Genomic DNA, 23467 nt, shown 5'->3' with positions numbered 1-23467 from the left:
AGCGGAAGGAAAGAACTGGAGAAAAATTATTTTTTAAAGAGATAAAAATCTGTTTTTTTTACCGTGTTATACCGTCGCAAAGTTTCAAAAAACATTTTAAAACTTTATTTGTACAGATTTTTGAAACAGGAAATGATATGGAGATTAAAATAAAGTTAAAACACAAAAAATTCTTTGTGTTCACTCATATTAAGGATGATGTCATTATTCACATTACAGTGTCTATTGTCATAAAATACAATACAATTTTATAATTTTAAATAATGTGCTTAATTTGTTTGACCATTTTCTTGATATTGTGGTATGTTTGAATACATTAACTTTGTAGATTCTCTATATATTTATGAATTCTTTTGACTTAAAACGACATTCAATCTTCTTTTGACTTTTGGCTACCAAGATGAATCCAAGCTCAAGTGAATGTTTGTTCCAAATGTGAAATAATTCCCTCAAGGTGCTTCGGACACATTGCATTCATTCACATAGCAAAATGGGTTTGTGAGGTCATTGACCTTGACCTTTGGCCACCAAGTTCTATTCAGGTCATCCTTTTGTCTAAGTGATGAAGTTCCCTTTTGGCATTCATGATATATTGAGTTCAAAACAATGCAAGGCCATGTGACCTTGACCTTTGGCTACTTAAGTATTGTAGTCAAAACACTGTCTGACCAGATAGTCACCTTGGATGGTATCAAGCCCCCAGCTCTACTGTTAGCAACCTTAGAGTGTGTGTTCACTCATGCTAAGGATGGGTTGTAGTGATTTTCCTTTAAATATTATGCAAATGTAACAATTTACCTTACAGCTACAGTGTCTTTTACTATATAACACAATACAAATATTTTTTTGCATAATTTATATTTATATGCATTTATATTTTAAGTAGACCCCTGTGGACCAAGGCAAGTCCTACAGAGCGGTGAACATGGGTAGTTCTGTAAGTCTGGCATCAGGAAGCGGCAGAAAGATCTGCTAAGGCTGTCACTCAAGCAAGACAGGGCAGTGGATTAGATGGGAAGACATGAAGAAAAGGAAAATTAGCTGGAAGGAAATAAGCAGGATGAGCTTCTTGTCCTTACCTCACCCAAAAACCTATAGCAGTGGTTGAACAAAGTTTCATCCATGGACAAACCCTGCGCCAGACCATAAAAGAAACATCACACACTACAGAACGCTGCAGCCATTTACTCTGGATCAGGAGAAAAGATTCCAAATGGACACCCAAGATGATAGGGACATGCGCCCAGGTCTGATCAACCTGTTTGGGGCCCGCCTTAGAAGAGGGTGTCTCCTGATTAAAAGACAGAAACACCTATTCAAAACATTTATACTTTAATCATTTTATTGCATTGCATATAGACTGAGGATGTAGTTTTTTGTATACGATAGCTTGATAGAAGGATAGAAGGATAGATAGATAGATAGATAGATAGATAGATAGATAGATATATGAAGTACAATTAAATTAGAAGTGTTGTGCAAAAATGCTTTAAAAGTGATACCATAGAATGGTGTGCCTTCAGGCACACACTAAATTTGGTTATTAAAATAAAATATAAACATTGAGTTTCAGAGGCTTCTCGAGAACAAAAGAGCATGCGGCATCAGGCTTTGTCTACATGTGGCCGAACCTTGGTTTCACAAAAACCATGTCCCAACAGAAGCAAACAAAAGGTGCACTCATAGCAGACAATAATTAAGAGTATACACTGAAGTATGTGTACGCGAAAACACCCATCCTCTTCTGACTTTTTACTCAGTCGTAACTGGATACATCTTCATTGTGATAGTTGTTGTTTTGCTTCATCAAGAACCTGTAAAGTTGAATGAGAACTGATGCCGTAGTCTCTGGATTCTTTGGTGAGACCGAACTCAATCTGGTGAAAAAAACAAGTCTTCTCTACACCACCGCAGAGCCAGGGCATTTTCCTTTCCCAGCTGAATTATAACCATACAGAGAAGAAAATAAGGGAAATAATATGTCAACGATAAACAAATGTGCTATTGTCACAATTCCTCAATGCAAAGCAATGCTTGTGAAAGACAGGTGTGACTATAGGTTGCACGTTTATTTTTGCATGAATATTTTATCTCCACTGTATAGCCAACTTGTGTACAAGTTAGTCATTCAAAAACATAATATTGTTGTTCAGAAGGGAAGTCAACTTGAGTTAGAGAAGTGATCCTTGGTGAGACACAGTAGAATTACTTGGTGGCTGTATGAGTGCATGGTTGTTAAACAGTGGGTTACTACAGTTTTCTGGTGTGTGAGACAGCAAGAATGAATGACTAAGATTTCAAGCATGAGTTGTGAAGAGTATGTTCATATGCTGACATGACAACCTAACCCATACAAAGTGTGTTAAATTACTCACTTTTAATACAGATAACTATGCTGTCCTGTGCTTTTTGGATACCCATTCTGAACTCCTGCAACTGTGGACGCAGCTTTTGTCCTCGGTGGTAAAACACCAGTGCAAATTCAAGTTCTCCCATATGGTACAAAGCCTCTGCCTTCTGGTACAGTCCCTAAAAAATATGATAAAGTAAATACCAAGGTTCCTCTCATACATGAAGGTTTTTTTTTCTAGAACTGCTGTTTACCTCAGAAAATGTCTGGTCGCATTTGAGAGAAGCTTCAGCATCACTTAGAGCATTTTCAAATTGCCCCATGAGCAGGAAACATTTGGACCGACAAACAAGGCCATACTTCTCATTAGCCTTCAGACACAGCGCCTAAACAAAGACCAAAAAACAAAGTTAAATGCACATTTCAAAATTGAACGAAAATTTTCATGCAGGATATTCTTGGAAAGCAGATCTATTTCAAAAACCAGTCAATTTATCTAGGTGATCAACCACACAGAATAACAGGAAATGACAGATACATTGTGAACAACCTGTAGCAGCAAAAAATATCACTTGTATGGAGGCCTGTTTCCACCAATGAAAGTAAAAAGAATGATAAATCCCCCAAATTTGATTAAAAATCTTGAAATTACGAGATATTAAATCCCAATTGTGTGATGGAAGTAATTACTCATTCACAGACATTCATCATTATTTAAAGATATTAGAGTGATATTTGAGAGAGTATGCCCTTGTTTTGAGTTATTAATTGAATTGGTATGTCATTGTACTCAGACAATTCCCCATTTTATGATTTACAGGATTTTCTTAACAAAGTGATGGGAATTGACTTCCATACAAACCAGCCCACCTATAATGATTGGCTTGAAATTCATGAGATGGAAAGATCGACTTGTATATTGCAGGATGGACAAATGTAGAGGTGTATAAAAATTGATACATATATCACCAGATTCACAGTGTATTTGTCAGTTAGATTGATGTTAATGACATCGGCTTAGCAACTGTTTTTGCTGCAGTAAGGAACTGGTATTTTCAATTAAAACCAAAATATTAAATAAAATGACAATAGATTCGCAGTTACTTACCGCTGTGAAGGTCTCTGCAGCCTTTTCAACCTCTCTTTTACGGTACAGTTGATTCCCTGTGGCCAATAAATCACAAAACCTTTGGCCTTCATCAGCAGCCATCGTGTTTTGTTATAAGAGCCGATATGTGTTGGCGCAGGGATCCTTGAGGTACTGCAAAGATTTGTGTCTTTTTAGAATTGCTCTTACATTATTAAGGTTAGTGTCTTTGATCTTTTGTTTAATCCATAGGGTTTATCTGATAGCTTTGATCAGTGTAGGAGGAAGCAGATCCATTAGATATAAACAACTACAGACCTGTGTCCCTTATTCCCTTTCTATCCAAAGCACTCGAGTAGGCTGTCTTTAATCCACTCTATTCCTATCTTTATTCGTCACTCATCAAGGTTTAACTGGGGATAAAAGATAATTAGTTGTGTCATCTACATAGCTTTAGTGGGAAAAAGCCATGTTAGTATATAGCGGAGCTGAAAGTTGGTGTTCAGAGAGAAAAGGAGGGGACCCATGACGGAACCTTGAGGAACCCCAGTAGGGAGAGATCCTCTCCAGGTTACCCGGAGTGTGGTCTTTGATGTTGGAGGAGAGAGTAGGAGAGTGCAGAGCCTGAGACACCTAGATAGTGAAGGGAGGAAATAAGGATCTTGTAGATCGTGCAGTGGAAATGTGTAGAGGGGTGACTACAGAGGAGAGAGAGGCTGCTCTAGCAGGTTGAAGTTGCGCAGTGACAGCAAAGAGGGCAGTTTAATTGAGTAGCCTTCCTTGAAAACAGTTGGTGGGGATCAAGACAGTTTTTAAAGATTGCATGCTCGACTGCTTTGGCGAGAAAAGGAAGCAGAGAGACTAGTCTGTAGTTGTTTACTTGAGATGGGTAGACGGTGGGTTTCTTGAAGAGAGGGTTCACTCTTGCCTCTTTAAGCGGACTGAAAGTGTGATAGGCCTTGTAGAGTTAGATACACAAACATCACTATACATTAATGGTATAAGAAGAGGATATTCCATGAGTATGAAACAGCAATCATGTGGGCTACAATATATTTTTGACTAAGCACCTAGAAAGATAGTTGTGCTTTTATACTGCCTATCCAACAGTGAAAGAAATATTAAGCATTATCATGGATAAGCACCTGACCCAACAGGTCATATGATAGCGGACATTGCATTTCTTGTACTCAAGAACAATTTGTAAACCTCAGTTTATATTGAAAAGATAGCTTAATAAATATGAAAGCGTTGAAAATATTATAAATATGAATAAGATACAAACATAAATAATCGTTCAAAATAACAATTAAAACTAATACTGCATAACTTATTATTTCGCCAATGTGGTATTATTTGTACTCTCTCTTTGGTAGTACTTCTTCCACTATTCACTATTTTTTTTATTAGAAAATCATGATGTGCATTCATCTGCAATCATTTCGATAACTGGTTGTTGATATTTAGTAAATGTAAATGCAGAAATACCATAAATGCAGCCTCTCAAATGTCTGTTTTGTCGTTTTTGGATATCATTATAAATTCAATTTTGTGTTTCCAAGTAGGACCTGGTGCTCACACACAAGCATCTGATTATTGTTGAGGTGATATTACAAAATTGTCCCAGAGTGAGGAGCAGAGGTGCCAGAACCTGTATTTTACCTGTAACAGCCTGCACTCAAATATTACCAAAATGGATTATTATTGCAAACATTAAAGTTGTAAAACGAGACTAACCTCCTTTTGGCAGTAGGTGGTGCTAAAAATGAACTGTATTCATTTCCTGTGTTATTTCCTCATGCATGAGTGTTTCTTTGCTACATGTTTGAAATACATTTTATCATTTAATATTCTAAGTTTTCATTAAATATCTTGTTTTTTGATTACTACAAATCATTATTTTTCTTTCCTACTTTATAAGCAAATGTAATTGAATCTGTTTTACATCACTTTTACACACATGGGTAAAAAATGACCCACACAGTATGTAGTCACTAGAGAACACCTACCATTCATCTCACACTGCTTCTTTTTCCACATCTGATGCATGTAAGTTTTATTTTACAATCCATTACTAGTGCGAAGAAAGAAATATGTACAATACTAACTAACTGTTAGCTAGCTAGCTTATTTTCTGGCTAGCTAACCATAGCTAGATCAACTAAATACAACTCGAAATATAACAGTATATACTTAATAGACTAATTTATATTAATTTGAAAATATGTTTTTGAGTGTTAGTGTGGCTGGTTGCAATCATTTCACACTTATAGTTTAATAGTCATAAATATGCTGTATGAAGAACAGGGTGAGGAAAATGAGGAGGCAAATTGTTGGTCTAGATTCCTTGATCCTTCAGGACCTAGACTATGTTCTGAAGGATCAAGCTGGAGTTGTGGACTCATTTTCTATATTATCAAAGGCTCCTTTAAAAAAGCGATTAAGTGTGAAGTGAAATAATAAGAAACATTTGGAGTAAGGAAGCGATGCAATGTATGATATATGATATGATATGACATGACATGGTATATGACATGATTTTTTTTTTTTTTAATCGATTCACTAGCAAAATGCCTAGAAATGTCCCGACCAATCAGAATGAGCCGGACACTTCTATGCACTTATAATTGAGGCAAAATGGCTAGAAATGTCCCACTCTTGGTGTAAGGGAACCACTAGTGGTTACAGAAGTGCAATACCTGGGATACTTCTAGGCACTTATCATAGTAGCAATATGCCTTGAAATGTCCCGACCAATCAGAATGAGCTGGACACTTCTAGGAACTTATCATTGATGGAAAATGCCTAGAAATGTCCCAATTCATATGGGACATCCAACCCTTATATGGTCAGCCTGAAGACACGTATGAAGACTGAAGACTGGTTGTTTATATTGTCTTTATTAATTCTATATATTTTTCATTGGATTTTTGCATGTGTGATGAGGGTGTATTTTTGTATAAACTGATATCTAATTCATATGTTGATAGATGGATAGACTACAGTACAATGAAACGTCCCCGCCCGTCCTCTTCTGACCTTTTTGTCAACTGGTACCTGGATCTATCCTCATCATGATAGTTGTGTTTTTGCTTCTTCAAGAGCCTAGAAAGTAGATTGACAAATGTTATCTAACAAAAGGTTACTTAAAATGTGACTCCGATGATTTGGAAAGGGAAGCAGAAAACAACAGAGCGGGAACCTTCTGAATAGCATTCGTGAGGAAGTTGTCTTCTTGCAGTTTGGCATGGGTCAAGGCTCTCTCGAAGCTGGCGACACAGGATTCAATATTTCCGAGTTTCACTGTGGAGAAATAAACATCAAAGATCAGAACAGTAGGTTGTTCAGTGACAAAAGCTTCCAAAAGCACAAAATATGACAGTCACAGGAAGTATTAAATCCAGATTAAAAATTACTTTCTGATTGCGCCACTAACACATTGGCATTAATATGCCATTTGTCATCAGCGATCTCATCGGCCGCAGCAAGAGACCGGACACCGTAGTCTCTGGCTTCTTTGTGGAGACCAAGCTCCAGGTAACACCGACCAATCTCGTGAAACAACCAGGTCTTCTCTACACCACGGCGGAGAAGGGGGATCTTCTTTTCCCAGCTGAATAATGAAAACACAGGGAAGAAATTTGGTGCTTATAAATATCACTGCCAAATCTTCTATTTTCACCTTTCCTCAATGCAAAGCAGTACTTGTAATAGCTGTAAAAGTGTGATTGTATGTTTATTTTTGCTAGTCTTTTTTTATCATTTACTTACAACTCAATGGCTTTTGTGAAGTCTCCAATTTGGGCATAGACTCTGCCAATGTTGTCCAGTGCCCGGGACATTGCCTCCGGGTGGTTGCTGTGGAAGTGAATAAATAGCTGAGCGTTTTTTGTTGTTTCCCTTCTCTCCTCTTGTGGCGTGTGTTTCTTCTGATTCTTACCACTTCACAGCCAACTCCAAGTCTTTTTGATGATGTTCTAAGGCGTTGTCCATATCTCCGAGCTCGATCAAGGCGTTCCCAATGCAACTGTGCAGGCTGCCCAAAACCTCTTTCTTGTCAGGTACCACTTTCTCAGACCATCTCTGCACCTCCTCCATGACTTCTTTTGCCCTCTTGAGACTACCCTCCGCATTTCCAGAGGTCAACTCTGAGACAACAAACACACATTTAACAATTTTATGACGAGGAAAAAGTCCAGCCAGAAGCACGATTTACCTGCATCAATGTCGTCCAGGCTCTTCAGCAGAAAGCGAGCCGGTTCACGGGGAGCTCCAGGACGCTGCTTGCTACATTTTGGTTTACTCTGCTTTTCCCGTTTCCCAGGTTTCTTCCGGTTAAAGTGGTCGGTGCAAGTGTCAAGATATTTCAGGTAGGTCCGAATGACGTCCTGCAGGTTTTCCCCACCCTTCGTCTTGCTCTTTACCAACCCTGATTCGAACACACAGTGACAGCAGATGTGGTCTATATTTCATCTGATAGTTTCAAATTTAGACGTAGAGGCAAAAAAATGATTATATTATTAAGCAATATGAATCACACACCGTCATCTTTCAGCAGGTTTTCCAGATATTTCTTGTCACTGTAAAACTCTCCGAACAGCTGCCTGGTCACCTTCTCACTCACAGGAGTTTTGTGGGTCTGGTCTTTATTCTCCTCGGTCAGGGGCAGAATAGAAGTGCTTGGCTGTGCCTTCTGTTGAGGTTGGTCATTCAGAAACATAATATTGTGCTTCAGAAAGGAGGATGTGTTGAACATCATATATAGAAAACTCTTAAAGGTCCAGTCTGTAAGATTTAGCTGAAAGGAATCTATTGGCAGAAACTGAATATAGAATAATCCTAGTTATATTTTCACTAGTGTGTTTCGTCTGAATTGTACAAATTGGGACCTTTATATTTACATACTTTAGATTAACATCTGGAGTGGGTCCACTCTACGGATGAAATCTGAAGGCTAGCACAGATTCTCTCACGTAGGAAGGGTGAGGGCGGGTGAGTGGTATTCAGCTGCAACATGCAAATTCACCTCTAGATGTCACTAACTTCTACACACTGAACTGTAAAGTCAGTCAAAACCCAGGAGTTGGAGAAGTGATCCTGGGTGGGACACAGTAGAATGGTGGCGGCATGCTTCTTAAACAGTGGGTTAGTGCAGGTGAAAGCAACTGTAAAACACACCTCCTCATCTTTTTGAAGAAATGATGCGTCTTCATTACTTTTCAGTTTTACGGAGGTGTTGTCTGTGAGAAGGTATATAAAAGACAGAAAGATTTAAATTTCAAGCATGAGTTGTGAAGAGGATATTCAATTTTTTATGTTAAAACTTAACTCTTACTTACTGTTAATACAGGTAACTATGTCGTCCTGTGCTTTTTGGATACCCAGTCTGAACTCCTGCATCTGTGGACGCAGCTTTCGTCCTCGGTGGTAAAACACCAGCGCAAATTCAAGTTCTCCCATGTGGTACAAAGCCTCTGCCTTCTGGTACAGTCCCTAGAATATAGGATCAAATACAAATATACCAAAGTAAATACCAAGGCTCCTCTCACGAATTAAGAATTGTTTTCTAGACCTACTGTTTACCTCGCAAAATGTCTTGTCGTCGTTGAGTGAAGCTTCTAAATCTCTTAGAGCGTTTTCAAACTGCCCCATGTGCAGGTAACATCTGGACCGACAGACAAGGCCGTTCTTCTCATCAGGCCTCAGAGTCAGCGCCTGAACGAAGACACATCTTTTCAATGCAGCCTATTATTGGAGAGCAGATCCGCTTGAAAAGCAAGTCACTTTATCTCGGGGATCAACCACAAAGAAAAACAGGAAATGACAGATACCACGTGAAAAACTTTTGAGATTAAAAAAGTCTAAATTATGAGATAGTAAGTAATAATCGTCATCACTTTGATATTAACAACTATTTGTTGAGATATTTTAGATTATTTATGTCATTATTTTTTGTTAGTTATTCATTATTTTGAGTTGTAAGTCATTATTTTTAGTTAATATGAAATTATTTAGAATTGGTAAGTCATTATTTTGAGTTAGTTATTATTTTCTGATAATTCCATCAATCCAATTGTGATGACTTATGGGATTTTTATTCAGTAGTGGAAATGGGATTCCATACAGACTTACCCACCTATTATAATGTAAGAAACCTTCCTTTCGGAATAATTCCCTACATTTTGTGTAGAGCTGGTTACAAACAATTTCTGAATAAACATAATCAGATCCACAGTGTATTTGTGACTTAGATGGAGGTTTGTGAATGACATAGTGCATTTGCTTTTGAACTGTATTGTTTTTCTAAAATTATTCAGTAAAATACAAACGTTAAAAATATTCAATTGCAGTTATCACCATAACATGGTGGTTTCATTAGGCAAACAGTGACTCACCGTTGTGAAGCTCTCTGCAGCCTTTTCCCAGTCTCCTCTGCGGCACAGCACATTCCCTAAATCCATTAAATCACAAAACACCCCCCTGGATTTTGGGGCTTTGGCGTCTCCATCCGTCTCTGACATGTTCAGTCACTTCAATCTTAAAAGTGTCAGAGCAGCACTAACACACAGTTCAACTTTAGGAGGTACGTAAAGACTTCCAACTTCTCCGGTATCCTAGCAACCACCAACAAACCAGAAGCAGGGAAGACAGCGTCCTCTGCTGCCCGATTCATGAATCACTCTCTACAAGATCCATTCATTATTGTATGAAATCAATGAAAAGGTCTCAATTTTTGTTTCAAAATAGTGAAAAAATACCTTGGATCAGTTCCAACATGTAACAGGCTCTTCCCTGACCCATTCCGCATCCTCCCACCAAGTTTAATGGTAATGTGTCCAGTATGTGTCACGTAATCCTGCTAATCTACACAAAGATAATGGCAGATGAAAAAATAACCTCGGAGGTAATGATATGTTTTGAAACTACTCAACCTTAACAAAAGGACACAGTTGTTTTGGGTAAATCTAGAGGCCAACTTTATTGAAATGGCTTTAACTTTTAAGAGAGGAAGGTTTCACCATAAGGGCAAAAACAATCAGAGCAAAGAGGAGGCTTTTCTTTTTCTTCAGTAAGTGCACTAAAAGAACAACACACTCATCAGGAAGCAACTGAACATCATAGCTTTCAAGGTCATACCGTGCCCCACTTTCTGCATATCACGCCATTAATCTATTACTATGCTTAAGGTGCTGCTTTGAGTAATATTAATATATAGGAATATAAAAACGGATGAACAGCTTGGGTTGCTGTCAAGGAACACAAAGAGCGTAATGTTTTCTGTGCATTTCATGCAGACCATCTTCCTGAATTTGCGTCAAAGTGATGCTCGCGATAGGTGCAAACTGTTACGTAACAGAAATAGGGGCCTCATCTTTCACCGACGGTTCGATCAGACAGCAAATTTACAATAAATATACATAGCAAAATTTAAAAAAGGAAAAAAAATTATCAAATATCATCACAAATCAACACTTTACATTCCAGTAAAATGTACAATGCAGCAATCTGTGAATGGCAACATCAAACACAAAACCTTTGACAACAAGAGGGAGGGACTTTGCCGGCAACAAAGCCAGCGCGGCTGTCTCCACGGCCATCTTTCTTAAGTGTGCTTCGGCTGTACTCTGCGTGTGGGTCTAGGATCCAGCTGCTTTGTATCATTCAAAAATGCTCAAGTGATGCTTTTGGCTTATGAAACCAAGCATTTTTTAGTATGGACTCATGTCAGCCGACTGTCTGACTGATATTCTTCAAAAGTGGGAAGGTGCTGCTGGCTCGGCAAATAAATTTCATGCAGAGCAAAGCCCCTCAGCATTTAGTTCGGATGAGCTGGATAGCTTGTTCAATGCTCTGTTGAATCCCAGGAGTTTCCCCAGGATGTCACATCCTGCATGGATACCTAAAAGCACTGATGCAACAACTGCACAATCCAAAACATTGTGAAATAATTTGCACCGGTGTTCTTAGCCATTACTGACTTTCAAGTTGGTTTCATTCTGGAAGGAAGAAAACCAAATCCAAAACCAGTAACACTATCCACTCGGTCTGAGCCATCATGGCTTCCTTGCTATACGGGCATTATATCATTTGCTGCATGTGGTCATTGGGTTGCATTCTTTCAGTAGGTGGCATAGAAAAGAATCTGGTTGGTCTGGGGGGTTGAAAAGTCATGTTGTGGGCTTTGTTCAGGTGGACGAATTCTCCAATTAACCGAACTGGAAGAAGAAATTTCCTGGTCCAGACGCTGAAAAGAGAAACATATATTTCAATAACTGAAAAACATTCACTGTATTCGTAAAAATGTATACCTCCCACAGGGTTTTCTATACACATAGAAAGATAAATACCTTCAAAACTAAAACCGCCTGGACCTCCAAAAAAAGCCTTGAAAATGTTGTTGGCATCAAAATCTGAGAAAGAAAAAAAATACAAGTAAGAATCATCATCGACACGGAACCTTTCCACGTTAGACTTTCTAATTATAAAACAAACATTTGCTTTAAAATAAGAAGGTGGATTACTGGCTCAAGCACGACTTGTATGTCAATGTGTTCACCCTTGAGACCTCCCGCCCCAAGGCTTTCCCGGGTTCTGACCTCCCATGTTCCCGCCGTCGTCCTCCAGATCCTGACCGCTGTCGTAGCGAGATTTCTTCTTCGGGTCTGAAAGCACGCTGAAAGCCTCGCCCACCTCCTTGAACTTCTTTTCCTCTTCTTTCTGCACCTCAGGACTTGCGCTGCTATGGCGGTCTAAGTAAAATGAAAACGTAAAAAAAACATGAAGGACACACTGGATGTTTTTTTCCTGTATAAAAATCACAGTGGTTAAGGGGATAACGCACCTGGGTGATGTAAAAGGGCCCGTTTGCGGTAAGCTTTCTTGATCTCTTCTTCCGTGGCGTTCTTATCCACCGCGAGCACTTTGTAGTAATCTTTTCGCTTGCTTTTCTTCAACTCCAGCTGCGCATTTTTCAGGAGGTGCTTGTGTTCTGTGGAATAAGGAAAAGAAGAAAGAACAGGTCGATAAACAACGGTAAGAGGCTTAGGGTTTAAATGGTATTTAAAGGCAGAAGGAAGCAAAGGAAGCCAGGGAATAAGGTTTAAGCTCAATGAGTTAAGAACAAGAAAATACAGCATCTATGGTGAATGCATGAGTCTGATTCTTACCTTTTGTTTTCTCTGTCTGGTAAACTTTCTCATAGTCTCGCACTGCCTCTTCATACTGCTCTGTGTCCATGTAGCTGTAACAAAGGCGGTTATTGAATCGATACAAAACATCTTCTGTTGCTGCAGGTGTGTAAAACAAATCAGAGATAACTCCTGATCTCTATTAACTACACAGTCCTTCGACATACCACTGGGCTCTCCGTAAATAGGCCTTGATGTAGGTCTCATCCAGTTTAATGGCCTTGGTGCAGTCTTCGATGGCCTGATCTAGTTTCTTCAGCTTTCAAAGAAAAAAAGAAAAAAAAAAATTCATGCAAAGCAGAGTTAAAGATACAAAACCAAAACCCAGTTCTCTTGATTTTAAATAAGTAAGTACAACATGGCAGAGATATCAAAAAACTTCAACAACTTATTTTAAAGTCTATACTGTTATTAAAGTCTGTGTCTCTGCTAACCTTTGAATTTGACTGAATGATAGAGGGTGTGTGTGTGTGTGTGTGTGTGTGTGTGTGTGTGTGTCTTGATCTATTACATGTAATTACATCACTGCAAGTCTGTAACAAACCCAGTATTTATTCATGTAGGTTTAGCTTGTTCAGGAGTGACAGTGGTTATCTCCTTTACCTAATAAACACATCTCACTCTGTCCTTATTGGCTACTTGTTTTGTCTTGTTAAAGCTGTTCATGGGCTCCCACTGACCCAACCAGCGGTATCTCTTCTCCTTTCAAGATTCAAGATTTTTATTGTCAAATGCACAACAATAACATTAAGCATTCGCTGGCAGTGAAATGGTTGAGTCTAAGGCTCTCTTCTAACAATGCTCAAGTAATTACAACCTATACAATAAAATAAGATAGAAATTGTGTAAAATAGAATAAAATGGAATATCAAAATTTAAAATAAGAAAATAATGTATATATATATCTAAATATATATAAACAACTGAGGAGAAAACAAAACAACAAAAGTGCAAATATGCAGATATGTCATGGAGAGGAGTTTAAAAGTCTTATGGCCTGTGGGATGAAACTGTCTCTGAGCCTGGTGGTGCAGGCCCGGATGCTGCGGTACCGTCGGCCAGATGGCAGCAGGCAAAAAAGTTTATGGCTGGGGTGAAAGGGGTCCTGTGCGTGTTCCTCACCTTAGATCCAACAGTGGCCCTATTACAGTACAACTTGGCATTAGTCTTGATGTTGTTGGGGTCTATCGTGAGTGCGGCAGAGTACAGCTCATAGGCCGCCTCAAAGCTCCCCTCCTTGAACGCCTTGTTCCCTTCCTCCTTCTTGGCTTTTAGCGCTTTGGCATCCTGGGTAAACAACACGTAAGAAAGTAGAAGTCAATCAGACTTAAAATGGAACAAAGAAAACCACACCGTCACTTCTTCTTAAGTTGTTAAATGGTTAATAGAACTCTGATGTACTGAATTACTCACTCTGCATGCGAGCCGGGCCTTATCGTGGTCAGGAGCCATACGCAGAGCCTGTACAAAGAACTGGACGGCCTTCTCAATGCAGTCTTCATAGTACAGACAAAGACCACGGACGTACAGGGCATCCGCATTAGTGGAGTCCATTCGCAGAATGTCACTAAACGTAAACAAATAATCAATATTAATGGTTGTTTTTTCATTATATTTAACTTTCATCACAGAGACCAAAACAAAACATCAACACCCTTACAAAACACAAAATACAAACAAAAGCATCAAAGTCAATAATCACAGTAGATAAAAAAGAAAAAGCCAGATTGTAATCTACAGCGTTACAGCAAATACAAATCCATCATTCAGTGAAAATAAAGCATATGGCAAGGAATAGCCAGAATGGGTATCACGTAAAAGTTAAGGTGCCTATTAATTGGGCCCAAGGTGCTCTCAACTTTCTCATGAAAACCTTGCGTGTGAATATGAATGTTTAAAAACATATTTGAGAAACTTCTCACCAAGAATATACCCTTTTATGTTATTATATTTAATATGGTTCTAATCAAAACATGATTTACTGTGGAATGTCTTCATCCAAGCAGTGATGAGTTTGTGTTAAAGGATGCAGCAGTGTAGAAACTGAAACATGAATGTGGTAACAGACAATGTCCTTAATTGAAGAGGGCACAGGCAGCACTAGCTTTTTTCTGTTCGAATGGCTTCCCCACAGTTCCTGGAGGTGATCCCCAGAGAATCGTAAGATGCTCTCAGACATGCACTGCAGTTCAGATATTATCGACGCAAATATTATTTTCGGAAACTTTTCCAGTTAGGCCCTCGTAAAGCATGTCAGGAAAATGTCAGAGGGAGCCCATGTAAGACTACAGTAGGACAGAAAGTACAGTAAAGAAAATTCCCAGCGAGGGCGTGTGTGCATTGATGACGTTTCTAACACAAGACGGGCGCGAAACTGGAAGAATACAAATATCTCAGGATGAGGAAAAGGTATAATACACATAGAACACGCAGACCAAGATGTAAATTTGAAAAGATGAGATTCGAGAACTTTTGGCGATAAGGACCAACACCTGTGTCGAAATGCTGTAAACAAAAACACTAACCACAGTGGAATTTATACGTCATGTCCTGCCTCCTGCATGCTCTACCCGGACGCTACCCCTTCGTCTCAATGTTCTGGAAAAGTTCCTGTCGTTTGGAACACGTCTGACCCGGACAATCTCCTGCTGCATTCTTCGTATGTGAACGGCAAACTCCGGAAAATGCCCAGACACAATTTTCTGATATTTTCCGGAGTTCAGCTTTAGAGAATATTTTCAAAGCAAATTAAGGCAGTACGTATGGCATGGGCAGTCTTATTTTACTTTCACTCTGTGACAAATTCCAATAATAATGAATAAATAAGTGAATTGCCAAGTTTCCAAGAGGAACTCTTACCTGGCTACAGACTGAGCCTCTGGGTAGCGGCCGAGCAGAGCTAAGCACTCGGCCTTCAGTATCTTGAACCTGTGACAGGCTGAGGCAGTCTCCAAGGCACGGTCCATGCAAAAGACAACCTGAAAACAATCAAGGAATATTTGCAGGCCGTGTTGCTTGACAGAAAAGTGTCACGGGACATTCAGATGAGAGATTAAATAACTCTGTAAGCACTGAGCAGCTCACCATCCTGAAGTCCCGCTTTTCAAATCCAATCTCTGCCATTCTCTCATATTCAAGGATGGATTCTGCAATCTTCACCTGCCAAAGGAATGTGTGGTATTCAGTGACAATGAAAAATACCTCAGTTGACTTCAATGCTCTGCAGCTATTGCTAATCACTAGATAATCTTCAGGTCAATGTAAGTAGCAGTAGTTGTATGAATAACCTCCATACTTGCATTGACGGTAACTGGCTGATGTCCTATTACCCTGCTCAGTTTTGCACTGTATTTACACTGGCTTGGCGAAAGCTTATTTGTTAATGGGTATGCAAGTCTAAAGTTGTCAAATCATGCTCTCTGACAAAAAGGCAGACTCACCTCCTGCTGGCACTGGCCATTATCGGGCTCCAGCTCCAGAACCCTCTGGAAACAGCGACTGGCAGCCATGGCATTGCCAAGAGACAGGTGGCACTTGCCCTCTCGCAGATGGCCCTGTGGGCAAAGGACTTAAAGTTCACAAGCTAAACAACGTTCATCAATTCCCATCCTTCTTAAAACTAGCTTTACATGAATTACTGAAAGCATTGCTCGATAGAAATTAAGTTTGATTGACTGACTGTTATTTAATTGATGTGATATAGCTTATGTTTTGAAGAGCCACATATTGCTATTATAGGCAAAAATTCCTATTAGTTATGAAACCTTAATTTATACTTGAGAAATATTTGACAGTTGACCTCATTTGCATTGATATCAAGTTAAATCACAGGGACAGAAAGAGAGGAGAAAAGTTAACATCAACACAGGGGCAAAGACACTTATAAACAAATCCACTATTAACCTGAATACAAGCCATTTTAAAACATTGGATTAGAACAATTAGAGGAATCAAGATGATCAAAATGTTAAGCAAAATCCTCTGCAACCGAACTTTACATGAAGTAAAAGTCAGAGGGTTGAGCCGCTGTGAGAGAGTCCATCTGATATTCGCAGTTACACTGATAGATAGTCTGGTAATTTTCCAGTCAGAGCTTTATAAATAAAGAAATACCAGTGAGAATCATAACTCCATGTTGAGAGCAATGATGAGTCCCATTAGCATCACCAGTGATCAATCTTAAGGCGGAGTAATAAATGGACTCTGATGCATGCCTATGAATCATAGACCATGACTGACATTAAACTGCCTCAACAACGCTTTTCTCACAGAACATGGGAAAGCTGATCTTTATTTAGCATCTTCTTCTCCACCAAGTACCTTCATGAAGGAGTTATCTAGCCGCACTGCTTGCTGGGAGTCCTCTAAAGCCTCTCTATACCGGCACAACATCATTAATGTGGCAGCCCGGTTTCCGTAGTAACTCGCATTCTTTGGACACATGTCTGGATGAAACACAAGGGAAGGCAGTTTCACTTATAAAGCACATTTAATACACAGAGGAAGATTCAAGGTGCTGCACAGGGACATTAAAAACAACACAGAGACAAAACGAAAATAAATCTATTTGAAATCATGAAACTGAGTTTAAAGCAGTTTTCAAGCAATATAATAAAAACAATAAAAGAAGTTAAAAGATATGAAAGAAAAAGAAAGTATGGATCCAGACAAAGTTTTTCACAGTGAGCATCAGAGATAATTCAAACTGTTGCTGCCTCATCAGTAAAAGAGGTCAACATTATATCCAAACAAAAGGACGATTACTCAGTATTATTTAGGGGATAATTACCTATTGCCTTGGTGTAATAGTTGTAGGCTTCAGCATAATCCTTTTTGATGTAGAAGGCATTGCCTTGCTCCTTGAAGCCCTCGGCTTCCCTGTGTCAAAGTGGGCAGAGGACAGAAAGGGGGACATTGAAAACAGACCACAAGCACTTCGGGAGTTTGCTTCACACTTCATTCTTTACATTGCGACACCATCGAGCACGCCACTCACGATCAGCTGTTAAACGGGAGCAAGCACACGATATTATGAATGACTACGCTTGCCCGAGTTGGCTAAACATAGAAAGGGCCAAAGCAGCAGGGCACAAGTGTCAGCACCGATCAAACCACCAGGTATTCAGAGAGGCAGCGCGCAGGGCCAGGAACATATGACACCGCGCCGAGGGACGTTACTTTTTTTGGAAGCCCTTCACGACCACACAGTGAGGGAACGCTGTCATTAACCCGTCAGCCGGTCATTGGCATTCGGCGAATAAAGCAGTACCGTGAAAGCAGAACACACATTCAGATAAACTCTTACAAATGACGGGTAACAGCAGATTTGTTGTTATGTTACAGCCCAGAAACCCAGCACAGCAGCTCCCCGGCCAGTGTTAACGCTACCCAGGCCACATTTAGCTGAGCGGCGGCTCGGTAGTTAGCGACAGGGAAAAGGGACATGACGGGGACGTGTCACTGCGCAACTCGACCGCACGCGTGTTGCAGACGTGTCCCCGCCGCTGACAACACGGTCCCGGCGGCTCGCACCTCTCTAGTTCCTCGTCGCTGAGCAGGTCCATGTCGGGGTCCATGTTCACAGCATCACAGGTCTCCGTCGCCATTTTGCCGTGGACGGAGAGGGGGCGGCGCCACATTACTGCAGTCGCTTACGTAAACTGTAAACAGGAAGTCGTGCGCGAGGTAAGAGCCAGCTAGCTTAGCTCGTAGAGAAGAATTAGCATCATAAACTGCTGCGAATATCTCCACATCGCTCGAATAACAATGTTGTGATCATATGAGTCAGTGTGAAAACTGCGTGGTCGAGTCAGCGAGGTTCACACCAGGACCGTGTGTGTGTAAATGTCGTGCGTCTCCCCGAAAGCTAATGCTAAGCTATTTGTTAGTGTCGTAATCTTTAAATTGTCACGACTTGCGCATTCCTCGTTAGCTGACGTTTCACTCACCATTATCATACTTACTGTATATGTCGGCTAGCAAGCTATGTATTGCTTTAATGATCACTGAATGCGTCTAACATAATGCACAATAGCATCGTAGCTTCTTTAATACAATGCTATTTAATGTCTTAATCAAAGTTTTCCATCTCCTCAGATTTCCTGACCTGAGAAAGAGTTATGGGTAAAAGCTGCAAGGTGGTGGTTTGTGGACAGGGAGCAGTGGGGAAAACGGCTGTTTTGGAGCAACTGCTCTATGCCAACCATGTTGCAGGTAGACTAGTTTAACATTACTGTGTTATATGTTGTCCCCTCGTCTGCACTGCTAAGAGATCAGTAGTTTCTTCATGGCATGCAGTCTGCTGAGCAAGCATAACCGTGTTGTGTGTCTAACTATTAGAAAATTGTCAAGAGTTTGCTTGTAATTAGTAGCATTCCATATTTAGACCTACAGAGTGATTGCTATTGAACTCTTCCTCATAGAATGGAATGTCCCATTAGCTGTTAGATAATTACAATCCCAGTAATTATCTCACAGAAGCAATCGAGCATGCAAACTGTTCATAATCAAACTGCTAATGAATGTGGAAACCAGAGAGCTGTAAACACCTGAACATTATATATCATATGGTTTGGTTTTTATTCAACTGATTCATCATTCATCAACAAATAGACAACAGCCAGTCAAGATGCTGTATTCCTTGGGCCTTTCACAGTACGTCACATCACATGACCACCTCCTTCATTTATTCATTGTCAGGTTCCGAGCCCATGGAGACTCTGGAGGACATCTACATCGGCTCTGTAGAGACGGACCGTGGTACGCGAGAGCAGGTGCGCTTCTATGACACCCGCGGACTCCGGGAGGGGATGGAGTTCCCTCGACATTACTACAGTTTCGCAGATGGTTTCGTACTTGTTTACAGCATCGACAGTAAAGAGTCCTTTAAGCGAATGGAGGCGCTCAAAAAGGACATAGACCGTCAAAGAGACAAGAAAGAGGTGAGGACCGAACAAATGTTTATGCTCTTTAAGCTCTGTCTGGGTTCTAGCTTCCTAAAATTGCTGGATGAATTTAGAAAAGACCAATTCAGAGAGCCTAAAGCAGGTAGGTTGTTTGTCCTTGTATTTACAATTTACTTCACCAAATTATGTTAATCCAACAGCAGCTCATCAGCCACTGCTGTTATCTTGCTTTGAGTTTGGGAGACAATAGTGTATGGTCCAAGAGGGACACTTATATTTAATACATTTGTGACTCTAGAAATGTTGAGGATCATGTTAGAAATTGATTGATATGCTGTGGAATGATATCTAGAAATGATGAACTTCAAAGATGTTTCCTACCATAGCTACAAATAGAAATACAGCAGATGGAGGGAGGTGCTTTGATGTTTGCAGTGCCACACATCACAATTAACCTGGTTGTACTGATCCACAGGTGACCATTGTTGTGCTGGGTAACAAGCTGGACAAACAGGAGGAAAGAAGAGTCGACTCCAACATGGCCCAGAACTGGGCAAAGAATGAGAAGGTCCGTCTGTGGGAGGTGTCGGTGGTGGACAGACGCACGCTGATCGAGCCCTTCGTCTACCTGGCCAGCAAAATGACCCAGCCACAGAGCAAGTCCACCTTCCCTCTCAGTCGCAACAAGAACAGGGGAAGTGGTTCTACAGATAGTTAAATGACCAAACACTGTTTTCATGTTTCAGAGGGAGGAATATCAATGATCTTTATTTATAGAGCACTTTCAAAATTCAGATTGTAAACTCCTTCACAAGGCAACAATTTAAACAACAGTTGAATTAATTCAAATAGAAGCAGGAAAGGTCAATGATAAAAGTAAAAGAAACACCTGAGTTAACCGACCAGATTTTCTCTGACAGATCATTCCAGAGCCCCGGGGCCATGACTGCAAAGGTTCTGTCACCTTTAGTTTAGTTCACTAAAATCTTAGGATAAATTCTAAAATATACAGGGAGCCTGTGCAAAGAGGCGTAAAGAGGGGTGATGTGATCACGTCTCTTGGTTTCCGTTAGAGGCCTGGCAGCTGAGTTCTGTAAAAGGGAGAAAAGATGTTTTAAACAGAGCCATGTTTTACTAGATCATCAGCTTTGATATCATGAAGGACAGAGGTTGAAGAAGTTTGAGATGTGGAGAAGTTAGCAGACGAAAGGCAGAATGAATGTATGGATATTTATGTACAGTGAGCTATGTAGGTATTACTATAGGATCCATTTTAGATTTTTGGGTGAAATTCTAATTTAATCATGAATGAGTGAAAATGGTGATCTCTTTATTTTATTGTGCCATATCAGCAAACAAAATATCAATGAATATGAGGTGTTTTTATTTGTCACTTGTATTTTATCGTGCTGGAGTATGATCACGCTGTTCATCCACAGTCTTGTTACCACTATAGCTGTTAAAATAATGTGCTTCTTGAAGTATTTTTAATCAGCATTTGATCTGAGTTGTCACTCTAAACAGTTCAGATCCCTTGTGCTCACTGTAGAGATAAATTAGGACCTGGCACACATGTACACTGGCTATTATTTTATGTACATGTACACACTACACACAGACTGAATCTTAACATCACTTTTAAATGTTACTTTATTATTCCGATGTATCTCACGTGTTATACAAGTTATAACAAGTGAAAAGATTTATTGAGGCATTATTGATTATGACAAGTGTGCTGTGTCTTTTGCTCTGGAGTTTTGTTACACTATAAACAGCATACACTGTATATGTATGCAGAGATTCAGTGTTGGATGATGTAATGATTGACATTCCTTACCACATATGGCCTTGTGTACAGGCGTTAGAAGTTTGAATATAAGTTAAAAGATGTTCAGATGAAGGGCAGTTATTGCAGGCTCAGGGGCAACTTTTCCTTCTTGACCACACATTGAAAACATGGGCCACACATCTATAGTATAGTTTGTATCGTAAAATGTCAGATGTAACACTGTGACTCATCAGTTACAGTCAGTGCTGATGTTAAAGCTGGTGTGTTTGTACTCAGCAGTAGAATTAAACCCATTAGAACACATTTACTGACCTGTTCATTCAGGATGCAACATGAGGTCAAATATGTGCAGCTTTTATTATTTGTTTTATTGAAAAGGGCAAATCTGCTGTTGCTGTCTTTAATACTCATGTACCAGATACTGTCAACCCAAGGTGTCGTTTTTTTGTGAACATCAAACATTCAATTTGAGTGGTCACCTTGATATTTGTTTGTATGCAAGCAAATTAAAAGATTTTTGTCCTTGGCCCAATCAAAACAGTTTTGTGTGTTTAATGTCATATGTAGTTCGGTATCATGGCCAGTAGATGTCTGAACTACCAGTGAAACTTGGGAATGTATTTTCTGACAGTTTCATTTCAAGACAAATGTGCATCAAATTCAGTATCGTTGGGTTTATGCATTAGACCATAACTAATCCCTGTTAAAGAAGTGTAGTCATTTGATGATACAGTTGCATATAACAATCTTTAGTGAATATGTTTTTTGTCACAGGACTGGATACAATTTAGGTACAGCCAAAGTATTAATAGTATTTGAAAAACTGTTGCCATAAGAAGCTGTACATCAACTAGACTAACAAGTACATAGATATTTACTGCTAATATGTGTAGTAATAACAAATAATTAGCTGTATACGGTGATTATCAGAAGAATGATATTGTAGTTGAGTTTCAAACTGTCCCCATTTCAAATCATGAGCTTTCACTCCCCTCCAGTGGTCACAGAGAGTAACAACGGTTGATGACGTTCACCACTTGATCCATTGGAGGTTAGTTTCACTGGTTGCAAACTGCTGTGGACAAAAGCCTTTACCAAAATAATCTCTTATATTCGATACCATTTAAATATGTATTCTGAGCACATGGGAGTTGCTTCTGTTCTGTTCTCTTACCTCTGAGAAGGAGGTTATGTTTTCACCCAAGTCTGTTTATTAGCTGAATGAATACAAGCTTACTCAAAAACAACTGAACAAATTTCCAAAATAAAATTGGTGGAAGGAGGCTGCATGGTTCAAGGAGAAACCCATTAAATTTAGGTAAAGATCTGGATAAAGGGAAGAATCCAGGAATCTATCTTTTGACTTTCTTTAAAATGTCCCTGTTTTCCAAGTAATTCATAGACGATGATAAAAAATCAGCCATGTTAAGGGGACTGATGTCTATGAGTGTGTGTAATTTGCTGCAGCCTGATTGAATTTCAGGGTACAGTCGGGACTTAATGGAAGGATGTGTTCCTTCTGTTCCATTTTGGCTCAAATCTATTCCCTAATTCACTTTAAAAAACATTAACTACTGAATCCGAATTGATTCGCACTAGTTTTAAACAAATAGAACAAACATGTGGAAGCAGAATAAATCGTCAAGTGTCATGTAATGAACCTCCTTCAGTGTATGTGATGATCTTTTACGCAATCAAAATGCTAATTATGAAATATTCGTGACAAATACGTTCAGGAGAATTGATCACCCACTGTGCCACTGATTCTGCAATTAATGGTAAGTCTGAGATGTGGTTTGTGATGACTACTAATTCCTACTCATTCTCAACCCCTAAAATGTCACCAAATACACACAAATTCAACCATCCATTTGGTAATCTGGGTACTGCTACTCTGCAGAGTGTGCCGTGTATGATTCCTGCAAATCCAGAAAATTGGTTGAAAATTCAAGTTCTTGCAAAAATTGATAAGCTCTGCATTTAATTTCTGTTGAAAAGTCACACAAAGAAGTTGTTGTGCAGGAGTTGGTGAAAACAACCAGTCAGATGAGGTGAAAGATGTTACAGTGGAGGAACTGATACAATGGTTCCACACGGACGTGCCGACTGGAGAGGTTAATGCAAGATAATGAGAAAACCTCAAGTGGA

The 23467-nt window shown here is 39.6% G+C and overlaps 4 protein-coding genes across 6 annotated transcripts; 1 reads left to right on the top strand and 3 right to left on the bottom strand.

The window, feature by feature from the left end:
- Positions 1-2218: 2218 nt before the first annotated feature.
- On the bottom strand, positions 2219-4102 carry LOC133970461 (outer dynein arm-docking complex subunit 4-like). Its single transcript, XM_062407278.1, has 3 exons — positions 3459-4102; positions 2605-2736; positions 2219-2529 (listed from the first exon to the last, which is right to left on the bottom strand). Exons 1-3 carry the CDS (start codon positions 3558-3560, stop codon positions 2368-2370), a joined length of 396 nt encoding a protein of 131 aa, XP_062263262.1. The 5' UTR covers positions 3561-4102; the 3' UTR covers positions 2219-2367.
- Positions 4103-6324: 2222 nt separating this feature from the next.
- On the bottom strand, positions 6325-10040 carry odad4 (outer dynein arm docking complex subunit 4). Its single transcript, XM_062407277.1, has 11 exons — positions 9833-10040; positions 9021-9152; positions 8777-8930; positions 8616-8677; positions 7980-8130; positions 7654-7866; positions 7378-7585; positions 7209-7295; positions 6854-7050; positions 6640-6740; positions 6325-6542 (listed from the first exon to the last, which is right to left on the bottom strand). The coding sequence occupies exons 1-11, from the start codon at positions 9956-9958 to the stop codon at positions 6510-6512; spliced, it is 1464 nt and encodes a 487-aa protein (XP_062263261.1). The 5' UTR covers positions 9959-10040; the 3' UTR covers positions 6325-6509.
- Positions 10041-10397: 357 nt separating this feature from the next.
- On the bottom strand, positions 10398-18278 carry dnajc7 (DnaJ (Hsp40) homolog, subfamily C, member 7). Of its 2 annotated transcripts, none has more exons than XR_009924316.1 (14): positions 18158-18278; positions 17415-17503; positions 16946-17070; positions 16066-16179; positions 15710-15784; positions 15485-15603; positions 14039-14192; positions 13748-13912; positions 12793-12884; positions 12605-12678; positions 12280-12426; positions 11960-12187; positions 11786-11848; positions 10398-11682 (listed from the first exon to the last, which is right to left on the bottom strand). XR_009924316.1 is itself a non-coding variant. In XM_062407436.1 (14 exons), exons 1-14 carry the CDS (start codon positions 18262-18264, stop codon positions 11645-11647), a joined length of 1515 nt encoding a protein of 504 aa, XP_062263420.1. In that variant the 5' UTR covers positions 18265-18278; the 3' UTR covers positions 10398-11644. The 2 variants fall into 2 exon arrangements, 1 of the variants encoding a protein (XP_062263420.1); XM_062407436.1 differs by having other exon boundaries at positions 12035-12187.
- Positions 18179-21857, top strand: nkiras2 (NFKB inhibitor interacting Ras-like 2). Of its 2 annotated transcripts, none has more exons than XM_062407437.1 (4): positions 18179-18310; positions 18722-18838; positions 19325-19566; positions 20006-21857. In XM_062407437.1, exons 2-4 carry the CDS (start codon positions 18745-18747, stop codon positions 20246-20248), a joined length of 579 nt encoding a protein of 192 aa, XP_062263421.1. In that variant the 5' UTR covers positions 18179-18310; positions 18722-18744; the 3' UTR covers positions 20249-21857. The 2 variants fall into 2 exon arrangements, with proteins under 2 accessions (XP_062263421.1, XP_062263422.1); XM_062407438.1 differs by lacking the exon at positions 18179-18310 and adding an exon at positions 18344-18508.
- The last annotated feature ends 1610 nt before the right edge of the window (positions 21858-23467 follow it).

Source organism: Platichthys flesus, chromosome 16 (assembly GCF_949316205.1).
Source record: "Platichthys flesus chromosome 16, fPlaFle2.1, whole genome shotgun sequence".
In the NCBI taxonomy this organism is placed as follows: Eukaryota; Metazoa; Chordata; class Actinopteri; order Pleuronectiformes; family Pleuronectidae; genus Platichthys; species Platichthys flesus.
This window is presented reverse-complemented; position numbering and strand designations above follow the sequence as displayed.